We start from the raw sequence: 16,225 nt of genomic DNA, 5'->3' as shown, positions 1-16,225 counted from the left end.
AGCCCGCTTCAATCCCGAGCTTGATCGTCGGAACCGGGCACGCTGCGAGCAGAACCATCCCCTTCACCAGGGACTGGGCTTCGCTGAGCGCAGTGCACTGTGGGTATGCAAATCAGACTCGCCGGCCCGCCTCGCCGCTCAAACGAGGCTTTTCTCGGGGCTGCCCCTGCCGGCCGGAGGTGGCGCTGCCGACGGCGGCCGGTCTCCCCAGACCCTCCCGCTGGCGCGCAGGCGCACGGCGGACCCCGGGGCCGGGCGGGGAAGCCCGAGGGCACGTGGCGCCCCGCTGGGTTCGGAGGCTCCAACCCGGAGCCAGCGCAGGCGCCTCGCGAGGCCGCAGGAGCCGGGCTCGCCCCGGAGCGTCTCTCGCCAGCCGGGGTGGGCCCGGCCGGGGGCCCGCCGCTTGCTCCGTCTCTGCTGCCGAGTCGCTGCCCGGGGCCCGGGGGCTCGCTGAGCTGCAGCCCCCCGAGACCCGGGACCAGCTTCCCCCCGCGCCGCCGCCTGCGCGCTCAGCCTCCCTGGGCGGGCCGGGCAGGGACCGAGGGGCCTTCCCGGGTCTGGCGCGGAGGCCGCCCCCGCCCTTCTGCAGGGCCGGGGAGGCCGCTCGGGGCGGCTCCGGCTCCTGGTGGGGGGAGAGACGCGGGAGGCGGCGTCCCTCGTCCCCCGGCAGAAGCGGGTCCGCGACACGAGCTGCTCGCGGCGCTCCGGGATCCCGGGGACGGGACCGGCTCCGGCTCTCGGGCAGGCCGGACACGGGAGCGCTGCTGAAGCCGGGGGCAGCTCTGTCGGCCCCGCCTCTTCCGAGCCGGGCTGGCTGCAGCACGGGACGCGGCCGCCGGGGGAGCGGGCCCCGCAGAGGCCCCGGCCGGGACCGGGCGGCCCTTCGGCCCGGGCGCCTGGTGGGGGTGGGGCCGGCGGCGGGGCTGTGAGCGCGGGCGAGCCGGGGCTGGGCAGCGGGAGGGGCGGGGCCGCGGCAGCCCGTATGCAGATGTGTGTGCGAGCAGAGCCTTGTGGGAGCGGGAGCCGGCTGCCGAGCCGGGCCCGAGTTCGGCAGGCGGGGCTCGGCGGGGAGAAGGGTGGGGCCCGGGGACACGCGGGGCAGGTGGCGGCAGCGGGGGCCGGCGCGGGCGGGGCCGGCGGGCGTGTCTTGGCGGGCCCCACCGTGGGTTGAGAGTGCGGGGCGAGCGAGGGCGGGCGGCGGCCGGGGCGGCCCAAGTCATACTTACCTGGCAGGGGAGACACCATGATCACGAAGGTGGTTTTCCCAGGGCGAGGCTCATCCATTGCACTGCGGGTGTGCTGACCCCTGCGATTTCCCCAAATGCGGGAAACTCGACTGCATAATTTGTGGTAGTGGGGGACTGCGTTCGCGCTCTCCCCTGGCACTCGGTCAAAGGAAGAAAAAAAGCTTTAGTGTGTTTTGTTCTCATTATTTTTGTTTTTTTGTAAATTATTGTGAGTTTTCCTTCTTTCGCTTTATCAGTTTTTTTTATGTCATTTTCAGTGTTTGCAAGTAGTTCTTGATGCTTTCGTGATTCCAACTGGTGTGGCTTACAACACCATGCCCTGGTCTACACTAGGACTTTGTGTCAGATTTAGTAGCGTTAAATCGATGTAAACCTGCGCCTGTCCACATGATGAAGCCCTTTATTTTGACTGAAAGGGCTCTTAAAATCGATTTCCTTACTCCATCCCTGACAAGTGGATTCGTGCTTAAATTGGCCTTGCCGGGTCAAATTTGGGGTACTGTGGACACAATTCGACGGTATTGGCCTCCGGGAGCTATCCCAGAGTGCTCCATTGTGACTGCTCTGGACAGCACTCTCAACTCAGATGCATGATTGTTTGCCGTTGCTTTGACGCAGGGAGGGGCGACTGACGACAGGCCTTACAGGATTGGCTTACAGGGAGCTAAAATCAACAAAGGGGGTGTCTTTACATCAAGGAGTATTTCAGGCAGGACTGCACAGAGGGTTCCAATAAGAAATGGTGCACCTAAGTTATTGTTCTTAGTGGAACAAGGAGGTTAGCCTGGCCTCTGATTGATATGTGCCTAGATTTACCTCGCTGCACCTTCTCTGTGAGTGACTGCAGTGTGACCTAGAGGAATGAGTCCCCTAGACAGGGGGTGGGTTTGCAAATGAGTACAAAACAAATCTGGTCTATTTCTTGTTCTGATCTACTCCATCTATCTTTTACATCTTTGGCTGGCAGCAGACAGTGCAGAAGGACTGCATGCCATCCACATCTCAGGGCTGCTCGGCAGAAGATGGTACAATAGGACTGCTAGCCATCCTCATCTCTTGCCTGCCCGGCAGAAGGTGATGCAATAGGACTGCTAGCCATCCGTATCGCCTGCCTGCTCACCATAAGATGGTTCAATAGGACTGACTGCAGGACTAAAGAGAATGACCTGATCAAGTCACTCCAAATTTAGTCCCTGCGCCCATGTCTGCCCAGGTGTTCCTGATTGACCTCACATAGGCAGCCAGGAGCACCTCGGACATGACGATGACGGCTACCAGTCCTATTGCACCGTTTGCTGCCACAAGGCAATGGGTTGCTGCTGCTGTGTAGCAATGCTGTACCACGTCTGCCAGCACCCAGGAGACATATGGTGACGGTTACCTGAGCGGGCTCCAGGCTTGCCGTGGTATGGCGTCTGCACGGGTAACTCAGGAAAAAAGGCGCGAAACGATTGCCTGCCCTTGCTTTCACGGAGGGAGGGAGGGAACGGGGGCCTGATGATATGTAGCCAGAACCACTTGCGACAATGTTTTAGCCCCATCAGGCATTGGGATCTCAACCCAGAATTCCAATGGGCAGCGGAGACTGCAGGAACTGTGGGATAGCCACCCACAGTGCAACCTTCCGGAAGTCGACTCTAGCCTCGGTACTGTGGAAGCACTCCGCCGAGTTAATGCACTTAATGCACTTAGAGCATTTTCTGTGGGGACACACACACTCGAATATATAAAACCACTAAGCAGCTAAGAAAGGGCTGAGCAGCAAAAAAAGCAGCAGCCCTGGTGGAGTCTGGCACTTCAGCCTCTTGTAACCTGATTTCAATAACACTTCAGATTCTTTCATGCAGTGCAGTTGTAGCTGGGTCCAGTCCCAGCAATCCGGGATATTAGAGAGACCAGGTTGGGGAGGTAATATCTTGTATGGTGGACCAGCTTCAGCTCAGAAAAGGAGTGGCTGTGGGGCTCAGGCTTCAGCCCTGGACCCCCACAAGTCTAATGACAGCCCTGGTGACCCCATTAAAACAGGCTTGTGATCCACTTTGGGGTCTTGACCAGTGTTCCCTCTAATTTTTGACAGGCTGTGTGTGCAAAAAAAATGTTCTGTGCAAATGTTTGTGTTCGCCGTGTGCATGGGGTTTAGGATCTGTGTGCATGCGCACACACGCACAGCTTAGAGGGAACGGGGGTCCAGACCCACAGTTTGAGAACCGCTGAGATAGACAAACGTCTGTGTATTTAGCAGCCCAAATGGTAGTTGTAATGAGTACGGCCATTTATAATAACCTGTATTGTTAGGCATATTTTAACAGCATTTTCTAGTATAAAATAACTAAAGATTCTCAAACATCTTCAGAGTTTGGCATCACAGCTCAAGGGATTTAATAACCTGGACTTTACAAAAGGAAACTCCTGGGGAGACAATTAGCAGTTTTCTCACAAATGTTCGAGGGCAAAAATGCCCATTAATGTCACTGAGCTGCTTTTTACTGGGGATTAAATTTTACTTGGTGTAGTGAAGCAAAATAGCATAAAGAAGGCTGTGTTTCTCCAGCTTTATTATTACCTGGCTTTATACTTTCTACACAACGAAGTAAAAACCTCTTAGTGCGTAACGCAGCATGGGAATGCCAGTTTTTTATTGTCTGTGGTGCTTAGACATGACAAAGAAAATCCTCTCTGAATGCAGCTGGTATTTGGGGATTGGAGCTGCTGCTAGGGAAACTGCTACCTTTCCCCCACAAAAACTATCCACCCACTTTGGAACAGGCATAGCTTCACTACTAGCGGCTGAAAAGAAGCAAGAACTATGATCACCAGCTATGACAAGTCATTGCTGAGTGCGGAGTTCATGGAATAGTCAGAGGTGGTTGTAAATTGTAACACTGACCGAGAGGGCAATATCTACTCTACACTGAGTTGACCTGCTTCATTCAGGCTTCAGAATACACTGTTTTGTCCTTCCAGTAAGTAACTGCCCAGAGGAGTGGAATGTGCTATTACAGAAAACATTCTCTTCAGCCTCATTATTAGGGCAGAAACAAATCATATTTGGAAATTGCCATGTAAAATGCATGTTTCCTCTGACCAGGACAGACTGCAAGTTTCTATCAACTGCTTTGCAAGACGAGTCATTTCTTTACGTCAGCCTTTAACTAGAATTGCATCTACAACCACCTCCGCAGGTACCTTGGCCACACTGATCAGAATATCCCGAATTAACCTGCAAAGAGAAATGGGGTAACTCTGGGCCTTCACAGAGTTGCTACACTAGGCACAAGCAGACACTCGTATCCATGAATCAAGTCATCTGCCTTGCACAGTTTGTACTGTGATGCCACCAAGTCCCCTCAGTGTGGGGCGAGAGGGGACTGGGAGGGCAGTCGGGTGTCCAAGGGTCCATCCCCCACCTGGGTGCTCTCGCTCCCCTGCATCCCCCCAAGCATTGCTTGGAGGACCACCAGGTGAACCTCTTGGAGACTGGGGGCAGCGGGTGTCCAAAGGTGGGTGAAACTTCCTCACAAGGGCGGGCTGGCTGGAGCTTGCCTGGGAACTCTGGGCAGGGTGCCATGGGCTTACAGGGGAGCAGCTGCTCCAGCCTGGGAGCAGGAGAAGGGAAAGCTCAGCCCCAGAACAGGAGCCACACAGTTGCCCTGAGCGGCGAGACCAACGCTCAGAAGCTGGAAGGGAAGCCCCTGGCCAACAGGCAGGGATTCCCTACCCCCCAAATTCACCAATCTCCCCCCAGCTCACCCAGGGCAGCTTAGCAGCTCTTGTACCGGCCCTTTCCTGCAGGCAAACAGGAGTGACCAGCCCTGAGCCCACCCGCACCGCCCGAGGCGCAGGCTACATAAAAAGCACTAGAGAAGTCAGTACAAACTAAAATTTCACACAAGACAATAAAAACAACGAGGAGTCCTTGTGGCACCTTAGAGACTCTCACATTTATTTGGGCATAAGCTTTTGTGGGCTAGAACCCACTTCATCAGATGCATGGAGTGGGGAAAAAAATAGGCAGGTATAAATATAGAGCACATGAAAAGAAGGGAGTTGACTTAGCCAGTGCGGGGGGTCAGTGCTAAGGAGGCCGATTCAATCATGGTGGACGTGGCCCATACCCAACAGTTGACAAGAAGGTATGAGTATCAACAGAGGGCAAATTATTTTTTGTAGTGACCCAGCCACTCCCATTCTTTATTCAGGCCTAATTTGATGGTGTCAAGTTTGCAAATTAATTCCAGTTCTGCAGGTTCTCATTGAAATCTGTTGTTTAAGTTTTTTTTTTGTTGAAGAATGGCCACTTTTAAGTCTGTTATTGAGTGTCCAGGGAGATTGCGGCCCCCCCCCCCCATGTTCTGCCTTCCATATTGCTATGCTCCCTGAAATGCTAATGTGGCAGGGCAGAGCAGTGGCATGTCTCCTTGGCTAGCTGCTGCCTGCTCGTGGGGTCAGTGGCTGTGAGGAAACCCTTACTGATGGCAGGGGGAGAGTTCTCTGCTGCCGTGAGACTGCCATTTTTTGTTGTAACCCTCCCCCCCATCCGCAAACCAGGCAGGCTTGGTGGCCTGCTGAGGTCCTGGAAAGGGTTTTTCTTTTCTGAAATCTATGTCAACGACAACTGCTCTAAGGAGACACAAGGGAAGCAATAAAAAGTCAACCTTGTCACAGAGAAATGCAGTTAAACTATTTCTCTTTTTTTAATCAGCAAAAACTTCCCAAACGGAAGGCCACTGTTCCTGGAGAAGGCTCCTGGAGAGGGTTTTTCTTGTTAGTGTAGACCACCCGCCTCCCCAAAAGGCGGGAGCTAGGTAGACAGAAGAATTCTTCTGTCCACAGCCTGCACAGATGTAGCAGCGCGACTTATGTTCCCCGTGCAGACGAGGCCTGAGGGTTGGTGCGTGCTGAACAGTTAAGTCAAAACAGCTCCATTCGTCAGAGGTGTGTAAAAGGGAAACCCGCTCCTCGGCGACATTACTACGCTGACCTAACCCCCAGCGTAGCTAAGGACATTCGGGGAAGTGGTGGGCCTCCTCCACCATGGGGTTGTGCCAGCCTAGTCTCGGTAGCACAGACAGGGTTGCTGCCAAACGAAAGAACAGACAGAAAAAGCCAAAGCAACCCAGGGCAGGGGGTGAGCCTGCACGTTGGATGAGGGGACCAGGTGAGACAGATGTTTTTGACAAATCATCCTCCCGTCAGAGCAGGAAGAGCCCAAGAATGAGGAACAGGCAAAAAACTGCAAGCAGGACAAGAGGCAGATCAACCAACCAGCTCTCCTTAGGGCAAAATAAGGAACTGGTCCAAGCCCCACAAAGGTAAAGTAGAGAGCAGACCAGCTCCAAAAGTCCAGGAAAGGACAGAAAAGCAACAAAGAAGTCAGCAGCCTGAGCTCTAATTAACAGAGCAGTCAAAAGCACATAGGGTATGTCTACACTATGAAATTAGGTCGAATTTATAGAAGTCGGTTTTTTAGAAATCGGTTTTATATATTCGAGTGTGTGTGTCCCCACAGAAAATGCTCTAAGTGCATTAAGTGCATTAACTCGGCAGAGAGCTTCCACAGTACCGAGGCTAGAGTCGACTTCCGGAGCGTTGCACTGTGGGTAGCTATCCCACAGTTCCTGCAGTCTCCGCTGCCCATTGGAATTCTGGGTTGAGATCCCAATGCCTGATGGGGCTAAAACATTGTCGCGGGTGGTTCTGGCTACATATCATCAGGCCCCCGTTCCCTCCCTCCCTCCGTGAAAGAAAGGGCAGACAATCGTTTCGCGCCTTTTTTCCTGAGTTACCTGTGCAGACGCCATACCACGCAAGCCTGGAGCCCGCTCAGGTAACCGTCACCCTATGTCTCCTGGGTGCTGGCAGACGTGGTACAGCATTGCTACACAGCAGCAGCAACCCATTGCCTTGTGGCAGCAAACGGTGCAATAGGACTGGTAGCCGTCATCGTCATGTCCGAGGTGCTCCTGGTTGCCTATGTGAGGTCAATCAGGAACACCTGGGCAGACATGGGCGCAGGGACTAAATTTGGAGTGACTTGATCAGGTCATTCTCTTTAGTCCTGCAGTCAGTCCTATTGAACCATCTTATGGTGAGTAGACAGGCGATATGGATGGCTAGCAGTCCTATTGCATCACCTTCTGCCGGGCAGGCAAGAGATGAGGATGGCTAGCAGTCCTATTGTACCATCTTCTGCCGAGCAGCCCTGAGATGTGGATGGCATGCAGTCCTTCTGCACTGTCTGCTGCCAGCCAAAGATGTAAAAGATAGATGGAGTGGATCAGAACAAGAAATAGACCAGATTTGTTTTGTAACATTTGCAAACCCACCCCCTGTCTAGGGGACTCATTCCTCTAGGTCACACTGTAGTCACTCACAGAGAAGGTGCAGCGAGGTAAATCTAGTCACATATCAATCAGAGGCCAGACTAACCTCCTTGTTCCACTAAGAACAATAACTTAGGTGCACCATTTCTTATTGGAACCCTCCCTGAAGTCCTGCCTGAAATACTCCTTGATGTAAAGCCACCCCCTTTGTTGATTTTAGCTCCCTGTAAGCCAATCCTGTAAACCAATCCTGTAAACCGTGTCATCAGTCGCCCCTCCCTGCGTCAGAGCAACAGCAAACAATCATGCATCTGAGTTGAGAGTGCTGTCCAGAGCAGTCACAATGGAGCACTCTGGGATAGCTCCCGGAGGCCAATACCGTCGAATTGTGTCCACAGTACCCCAATTTCGACCCGGCAAGGCCAATTTAAGTGCTAATCCACTTGTTAGGGGTGGAGTAAGGAAATTGATTTTAAGAGCCCTTTAAGTCAAAATAAAGGGCTTCATCGTGTGGACGGGTGCAGGTTTACATCGATTTAACGCTGCTAAATTCGACCCGAAGTCCTAGTGTAGACCAGGGCTTAGTTTAGGTAACTAACCTACAGCTAGAATTGTTGAGGAAAGAGCATGTTTCCAAGCCTGGAGAGAATTTGAATGGGGTTGGAAGATCGCAGCTCCATTTCTCCCAATAAATACAGGACAATCAAAGGTTAGGAGCGTATATGGACACACTAAAGGCCAGATGCTTAATTCGTGATTTCTTTTGACATCAAACGGATATGACATCAACTCCATATATACTGAAACCAGGACATGCCTTTCAGGGCATAGAATTATAGAATATCAGGGTTGGAAGAGACCTCAGGAGGTCATCTAGTCCAACCCCCTGCTCAAAGCAGGACCAATCCCCAACTAAATTATCCCAGCCAGGGCTTTGTCAAGCCGGGCCTTAAAAACTTCTAAGGAAGCAGATTCCACCACTTCCCTAGGTAACCCATTCCAGTGTTTCACAACCCTTCTAGTGAAAAAGTTTTTCCTAATATCCAACCTAAACCTCCCCCACTGCAACATCCCACTGCAACTTGAGACCATGACTCCTCGTTCTGTCATCTGGTACCACTGAGAACAGCCGAGCTCCATCCTCTCTGGAACCCCCTTTCAGGTAGCTGAAAGCAGCTATCAAATCCCCCCTCACTCTTCTCTTCTGCAGACTAAACAAGCCCAGTTCCTTCAGCCTATTTCACTCTATTCTACAACCCAGGTCACGCAGGCCTCTTAGCCACTTTCCCATGAGCCTCTCATGTGAAGTGCTAGATCAGAAAAGAGGGGGGATTACAAAGAACATTTCACCTTCAATTTGTTTAAAAGCAACACAGATCCTGCCAGACAGCGTGCCCCACAGGCTCACCCCTCACTCCCTGAGCTAGGGCCACACCCCCCCTTGGCTGTTACTGCTGTTCGAGTCTGGGGCCCTCCAGCGAGGGCGTGAGACTTTTGCTGGGGGCGGGAGCGTGGCAGGCTATCAGCAGGCGTTCCCCAGGGGGGTGCAGCGACATCCCCGAGCAGGGGCTGTTCCTGGGGCACTTCGCGGGGTGGCTACCAAGGCCTGGGGGGCAATGCCTGGGCATGGGGCTGTTCTCGCGGCCCAGCGGGGCGCAGGGCTGGCCCGGGGGCTGTTCCCGAGGCTGAGCTGGGGCTGGACGGTCCCTGCAGCAGTTGCCAGGGGAAGGGGCTGTTCCCAGGCCCTAGGGTCTGTCGAAGGGGCAGTTATGGGCGGGGGGGTCCCGGAAGGAGCCGCGCCCCGCACCGTGGGCAAGGGGCAGCTCCAGCTCCCAGGGTCAGGCCCTGGCCCGGGGAGCTCGGCGGGTCCCTCCGCCCGGGCCTGGGGGGTCCGGGCCCAGGGCCCGGCGGAGCGCGGCCTGCCCGGGGCCTAGAACGGGGGCGGGGGGAGTAACCGCGGCCACCGCTTCCGCCCGCCCCGGGACCTACGGAGCCCCCGGGCCAGCGCGCCGGCGTCACGCGCGTGGGTCGCCGTGGGATGTCGTCGGCCAGCGGCACTCCCGGGCGCGGCGGTATGACGCGGCGGTCTCGCGCGATCTCGGCCCCACAAACCGCCCCGTGAGCCTCTGCGGCCCCTCTTTGCAGCCGGCGCCGCTCGGGATGGGTGAGTGGGGCCGCGGCTCCGGGCCCGCCGCCATCCGCCGCCATCCGCCCGCGGGGCCGGCGGCGCGGGGCCGGGCGCGGCGCGAGGGGCCCGTGGGCGGCCGCGGCCGCTGCGGGGCGGGAGGAGGCGGGATGCCGGGGTCCCGCGCGGCGCGGCGCGGCGCGGGCTGGGGCGGGCCCGCCGCTGCCGCCGCCTCCTGCGGGTGGGGTGGGCTGCGGCGCCAGAGCTCCCCCCCCCTTCCTCCGGCTGCGGGGGCCTTGCGGGTCGGCAGCCTCCGTCGCCTGCCCCCCCCCCCCCGCCCAGCCGGCTGGGGGCCCTGCAGCGGGCACGAGGCCTGGGCGCAGCCTGACCCGCCCTGCGCCCGGGTGGGTGTGAGCCCGTCGGGCGGGCGTTGTGGCGCGGGCTGGGGCGCAGGGCTCGTGATCGCAAAGCGCCCCAGGCTGGGAGGGGACCGTTTCCTTTCGTGCCATGCGCTGGCTTTGCTGAACGCTTCGGGGGGGGGCTCTGAGTATCCGTGATGAAGCTTCTCTACTTGCTGCATTAGACCGAATGCACCGTGTGGAAACGAACCTTGGAGAGCTGAGTACTCGGAGCGGTGCTGTTGTACACTTGGGTGGGCTCATCTGCCTCTCTGATGACCTGCTGCTCTTTGGTTTAACCCAGGTATCTCTAGGGACAACTGGCACAAGCGTCGCAAGACTGGGGGCAAAAGGAAGCCCTACCACAAGAAGAGGAAGTATGAGTTGGGGCGACCGCCCGCCAACACCAAGGTGGGGGATTTGGACGTTGGGGATAACTGGATGGTGCTGCCCTGGCCAGCTTAGAAAATGCTGTGTTAGTTTCTGGCTTCATACTGCAGTGATAAGGACTTGTGAAAATGCACTGCTTTATCAGTCAGTACTCTAATTTCTGCCTGTGCTCTTCTGAGCAGTGGCATTTCCCTATCTCTCCCTCCCTCTCTTCTCCCCCCCTGGGATTTCAGCATTACATTAGTTCAGAGTGTTACTGGTTTAGGAGGCAATTGGAGTGATGAGAACTTCACCTTAGGTGGGTACTATGGACCGTTTCGGTCGCAATTACTGCACCTGCCGATGCTAGGATCTGTCATAGTTACACTGACCATATTGCCTTTCAGCCTGAAACTCAAGGTCTGCTCTCCCCTAGGATATTGTTAGCAGCTATGTTTTTGTTGTTGTTACAGATTGGCCCGCGCCGGATTCACACAGTGAGGGTTCGTGGTGGTAACAAGAAATATCGTGCTCTGCGCTTGGACGTTGGCAACTTCTCTTGGGGCTCTGAATGTAAGTAGAAAGATGAGAATGCGGGCCCCTCGCATCTAGAAAGCAACTCAGTCTTTTTCTCGCTGTGTCAGCCATCCGTGAAAACAACAAGGAGTCCGGTGGCACCTTAAAGACTAACAGATTTATTTGAGCATAAGCTTTCGTGGGTAAAAACCCCACTTCTTCAGATGCATGGAGTGAAAATTACAGATGCAGACATAGACTGACGCATGAAGAGAAGGGAGTTACCTCACAAGACTTTCCACTCCATGCATCTGAAGAAGTGGGGTTTTTACCCATGAAAGCTTATGCTCAAATAAATCTGTTCATCTTTAAGGTGCCAACAGACTCCTTGCTGTATTTGTGGATACAGACTAACACAGCTACCCCCGATACTAACCATCTGTGGTACTGCTGGACTGGAGGAATGATCCAAACAAACAGCTTGGATACTGATCTTCAGCAATGTGGTTGTCTGTACAGTGTTTGGTTCTGGAGCAGTGTGAATAATGATGATAACTTTGACCTTAGGTGGGCTTATTAGAAGGTTTGGAGGCCTTTGTAAAGCTCATAGTGATAGGAATGTTATAGTTACACTGAGTGCATTGCTCACAGAAGCTCTTGTTTCAGGAGGGGGGCAGCTGTCATGGAGTTTTCACATTAAAAACAAATGATTGTCAAATGATTGGTTTAGATTTACAGCTTTCAGCAGAATGTGCTCCCTGTCTCCAAGTGTTTGTTATCTAAATAAAGCAAGACAAAACAGTTCAGGAGAATGGAGAGCGTGAGGGTCCTTGATGAGAATGGTTTGCTGGAACAGGTGGTTTTGAAGGAGAATACCCTACAGAAGGGTTGGAGGGTGGGGAAGAGTTTTGAAAAGGAGTCGGGCATTCGAGTGAGAGGATGGGGATATGTAATCCTGCTACTGCCATCGTCAGTACTCTTGGAGGCAAGGAGTGTCTTTTGCTTGTGCCATGCTAAGACCAGGGGATTCCAATCCTGGCTATTCTTTTGGATGCTTTTGTAATACAAATAATAAATAGTAAATCTGGTGCAGGTTAATGATGACTGAGAGGTGGTTTGTCTGACATGAGGTAGAGGGGAAATGGTCTCTCTCCAGTTAGTAGTGAAGTATTATGAAAATCACAATCCCTTGTTAGCAATCTCAGCAGGGAGGCCAAAAATTGAATGGGCTGTGAAGACTGAGCTTCCCCCCTTTCTTTAGAGACAGTCCCTAACCAACAGGCATGAGCCAGCACTGCTGAGCAGTGGGGAAAGCCAGCATTGCTGCTGTGCTTGTCCTGTGGACAAATTAAAGACTTGAGTCCCCGGGGATGGCAACTGCTAAACTTATTAAAGCAAAACGACTACCATAAAATGGTGTTTTACCCCACTGTGGAGTGACCTGTGGTCTCTAGAGGCCTTTTGGGGTGGGAAACCCAGCTTGCTGCTCAGATTCCATAGTAAAGTCTTGATCCTGCAAACAGAGTGTAGTGCTTGCTGCAGGAGGAGTCCCATTCATTTCCATGGGGTCGATTACCTGTGGTAGGAAGGATTCACAGGATTGGGCCTTGACTCTCTGCACTTTTCTTTTATGCAACTTGTGTGGTAATAACTTTCAGATGAGAAGTTTGATTTCAACAAATGAGACCGGGGGAGGAGGAGGATGCATGGGACCATGCTGGAGTTTATCTAGTGCTTTATTTAGAGCGGGTGTAGCTTTCCATTTGCAGGTCTCTTTCCGGAACCCATATAGGCTGCACTGGGAGAGGAAAGGATATACCGAAAGGACTCCCCAAGTAGTTGAAGGATAAACTTCCAAAGAGGTGTGGGTTGAGCACTGAAGATGCTGTGTTGTCTGCTTTGATGATACATCCATTGTAAAAGCTTGTCTGGCTTGTGTGGGGTTTAATGAATTCCCTTGTTTTCCAAGGCTGCACCCGCAAGACCAGAATCATTGATGTGGTCTACAATGCTTCTAACAATGAGCTGGTGCGGACAAAGACCCTGGTGAAGAACTGCATTGTTCTCATTGACAGCACCCCATACCGACAGTGGTATGAAGCCCACTATGCCTTGCCCCTCGGACGCAAGAAGGGTGCTAAACTGGTACGTGCTGGGCTGAGAGATCTGTTCTTGATGCTGTGTGAATCATGCCAGTCTGCTTGCTGGGCAGGGATTGCAAAGTCTGCACTGTGTTCCTGCCTTGCTTAATACCAGTCACTGCTGTCAGTTCTGCCTCTTAGCAATTTTGAACAAAGTATTTCAGAATTGCATTCGGGACCAACTCTAACCATTTGAGATGTTCTCATTTGGAGCCACATGGCCATTCCAAAGGGAATGCTGGTTCCTTAAAACCACTGTTCCATGGAGCCATCGCCATGGCTTTTGCACTTGGCAGTGTTAGATTAGTGGAGGGATCTGCCCCTTAGAGCTTCCTTGGTCTTCTGATGATGATAACTTTGTCCAGTTCTGCTACTGAATGAAGAGCGATGACAACTTGTGATGCTGAAGAAGACTAGCGGGCAAGTTGGGGCCTCGCTGCAGGGAGCAAGCTTCTGCTTCTAGAGCAGATTCCTACATGTTAGTCAGTTACGTAGGAATTTGGGTCCTGCCTGCAATGTGTTTTTTGGGGCAGAAGTTTGGACTATTCAGTTTATTGTTGGATAGTTGGTGTAGGTTGGCCTGTTAACATTGTCTGGTTGTTTGGAGACACATTCAGATCATTACTCCAGTCTGTGTGGTTGCGGGAAGGGAGATTCAGTTGATTTTTGGGGAGGAGGGTAGTTCAGACTTCCTACGGTTTGTCCTTTTGGAAGAGTTTCCTATGCCTGTGTAGTGCACATCCCTTCTGGAGCCTGATCCCTGGCTCTGTAAACTAACAGCAAAGGCTGGTTGGTGTTGCAGCTGCATTCATGCCTCATATCTAAGGATTTTGGCTAGCAGAGGTTGCCTATTCTATGTGCGTGGACAATGACTAACAGCAGTCATTGCTGGACGATGGGGGACAATTGCTTTTCCAGAAACTCATTCACTGTCAGTAGCCTCCTCTCCTGCCTTGTGTTCTCCATACATGATCAGGCATGTTTTGGGCCAGGACTGTAACCAGGGTTATTGCACTGTAGTGTTCACCAAAGTGGTACTGGAAATACAAAGAGTTTCTGACATGACAATTGAGTATTGTGCTCTAGAATCATGCCTTTTCCTGCATAAACAATTTCTGCTCCTTTCCAGACATGGAAGGAATATAGAGATAATGCCACTGAGCAGAAAAAGGGAATTCAGTGGGAGGCTTCCAACAAAAAGGTGGACAGTTAAACCCAGCCTGTTCTCAGTCCTTTCTCTGGCTTTGTTTCAGACTCCTGAAGAGGAGGAAATCTTAAACAAGAAGCGTTCAAAGAAGATCCAGAAGAAATATGACGAGCGGAAGAAAAACGCCAAGATCAGCAGCATCCTGGAGGAGCAATTCCAGCAGGGAAAGCTGCTTGGTGAGTCCCCAGGGAGGGAGAACTCAGTGGACTATACAGGCACAAAGAAAAGGTGCCAGAGCAGAAACTATTCTTTTTAGTATTTCTAAAATCCTGTCTGGATTAGTCAGCCTGATAAAGCCATGCAGAGGTGCAGATAGAAAGTGACGGGGGAGTTCATCTGTTGTAAGTAGGCTTGGCAGAATTTGATTTTTATAATTTCGACAGTTATCTGTGTTTGTTTTAAGTATTTTTATCTATTTTAAATTTTTCACCGTTGCAGGAAATTATGGGGGTGTTAGCCAGTAGTAATTATTTAATGACCGTAGATGTTGAGATTCAAAAAGTTAAAGCTTTAGAACTATTAAAACACAAATTGTGAGCATCACATGTCAAAATCTGCCAAGGAAATATCTTTAAATCAAACTCTTAAGTTCTAAAATAGCAGTATCTGTAAATGTTGGTAATTGTCGCTGGAAATGTTTGTTTCATCAGCTTGTGCTTATATGGTGAAATGGACATCTACCGATTTTAAAAAACCGACTCCTTCCAAGCCTAGTTGTAAAATGTTTTTAGTGGATATTAGCCACAGCTTTCCTTTCATGTGTCTGGATTCTGGAGGGTCCAGCAATTTTGGCCCCGGTGGGAAGGAAAAATTTCCCACATCTCAGCTGGCACATTTGTTCAGCTCCTGGAATTGCTCAGCCCTGGCTAGTGGGCATTCTCTATAGGCCTTTCTCTGGTAAGACTTGCCAGTGTTGTGAAAAGCCTAAGGCCAGGTCTGCGTTACAGACCTGTATCGTCTAACTACGTTGCTCAGGGGTGTGAAAAATCGACACTGACCTAACTCCCGGGGTAGACCGTGCTAAGTCGATGGGAGAGGCTCTCCTGTTGGCTTAGTAGTGTCTTCAGTACTGTGCTGCTGTAGCACTTCGATGAAGACAAGTCCTAAGGCTGCTTGTGCATCCTCTCTGCGGTGAGCAGCTTTCTTGGGCTTAACAAGTAACACCTTTCACCTATCTGCCATTGTGCATGGGTGGCCTGCTATTCTGAAGTCTTCTGGTGATGAGGACACTGTCCAGTTCTGCTACTGAATTTGAGCGATGACAGTTGGAAATCTGAAGAGGACTTCACTAGTGCGTACCTTCCCCTCAGTCTTGCATAGCCCCACAGCTGTGCCTGAGCAGGTCCTTTCAGGGAGATGCTCACTAACATAATGATTTGTTTGAAGACATGTTACTGGCCTTTGTTTGATGAGGCCAAGAAAGGTTGACAGTAGAGGGCAAGAAAGAGTCCAGCTTGTTTGGATGGACACTGATGTGAGAGTCCGTAGCAATGTAGCTCCCATTTCTTTTTTCCTGACCTAATGACTGACTTCTCATTGCAGCTTGCATCGCCTCCAGACCTGGACAGTGTGGCCGAGCAGACGGCTATATTCTGGAAGGCAAGGAACTAGAATTCTACCTGAGGAAGATCAAGGCCAGGAAAGGCAAATGAATGTACGATACACAACTAAAAGACCGAATAAAAACCCCAGAGTCTTGTTATAAAAGGGTAGTGTGCTTATTTGTGTGTGGAGAGAGGCAGGGCTTGTGAAGCTCCTTTCTCCTGCAGAGACTTGAAAGCAAAGGGGCTATAATCAGGAATTTCTGCGCTCTCCATGCTTTCAACCCTAGGAAAGCACTGAACCTGCAAGCCCTGTGCTAAGATGAGACCTAGCAGGAAATGTATAGGAGTGACTTAA

General features: G+C 52.3%; 1 protein-coding gene and 5 non-coding genes across 6 annotated transcripts; all 6 read left to right on the top strand.

The window, feature by feature from the left end:
- The first annotated feature begins 1,218 nt into the window (after positions 1-1,218).
- Positions 1,219-1,382, top strand: LOC125642027 (U1 spliceosomal RNA). Its single transcript, XR_007358235.1, has one exon. It is a non-coding gene; the product is annotated as a U1 spliceosomal RNA (small nuclear RNA).
- An 8,251-nt stretch (positions 1,383-9,633) lies between these two features.
- RPS8 (ribosomal protein S8) lies at positions 9,634-16,033 on the top strand. The gene is made up of 6 exons (XM_048860094.1): positions 9,634-9,734; positions 10,398-10,504; positions 10,936-11,035; positions 12,948-13,123; positions 14,373-14,502; positions 15,869-16,033. The coding sequence occupies exons 1-6, from the start codon at positions 9,731-9,733 to the stop codon at positions 15,976-15,978; spliced, it is 627 nt and encodes a 208-aa protein (XP_048716051.1). The 5' UTR covers positions 9,634-9,730; the 3' UTR covers positions 15,979-16,033.
- LOC125642034 (small nucleolar RNA SNORD55/SNORD39) lies at positions 10,240-10,324 on the top strand. Its single transcript, XR_007358242.1, has one exon. It is a non-coding gene; the product is annotated as a small nucleolar RNA SNORD55/SNORD39 (small nucleolar RNA).
- Positions 10,754-10,859, top strand: LOC125642037 (small nucleolar RNA SNORD46). Its single transcript, XR_007358245.1, has one exon. It is a non-coding gene; the product is annotated as a small nucleolar RNA SNORD46 (small nucleolar RNA).
- LOC125642035 (small nucleolar RNA SNORD38) lies at positions 13,459-13,531 on the top strand. The gene has a single exon (XR_007358243.1). It is a non-coding gene; the product is annotated as a small nucleolar RNA SNORD38 (small nucleolar RNA).
- On the top strand, positions 15,538-15,608 carry LOC125642036 (small nucleolar RNA SNORD38). Its single transcript, XR_007358244.1, has one exon. It is a non-coding gene; the product is annotated as a small nucleolar RNA SNORD38 (small nucleolar RNA).
- Positions 16,034-16,225: the final 192 nt, after the last annotated feature.

Source organism: Caretta caretta, chromosome 8 (genome assembly GCF_965140235.1).
Source record: "Caretta caretta isolate rCarCar2 chromosome 8, rCarCar1.hap1, whole genome shotgun sequence".
Taxonomy (NCBI): Eukaryota; Metazoa; Chordata; order Testudines; family Cheloniidae; genus Caretta; species Caretta caretta.
The sequence above is the reverse complement of the archived record's forward strand: the minus strand, read 5'-3'. Positions and strand labels throughout refer to the sequence as shown.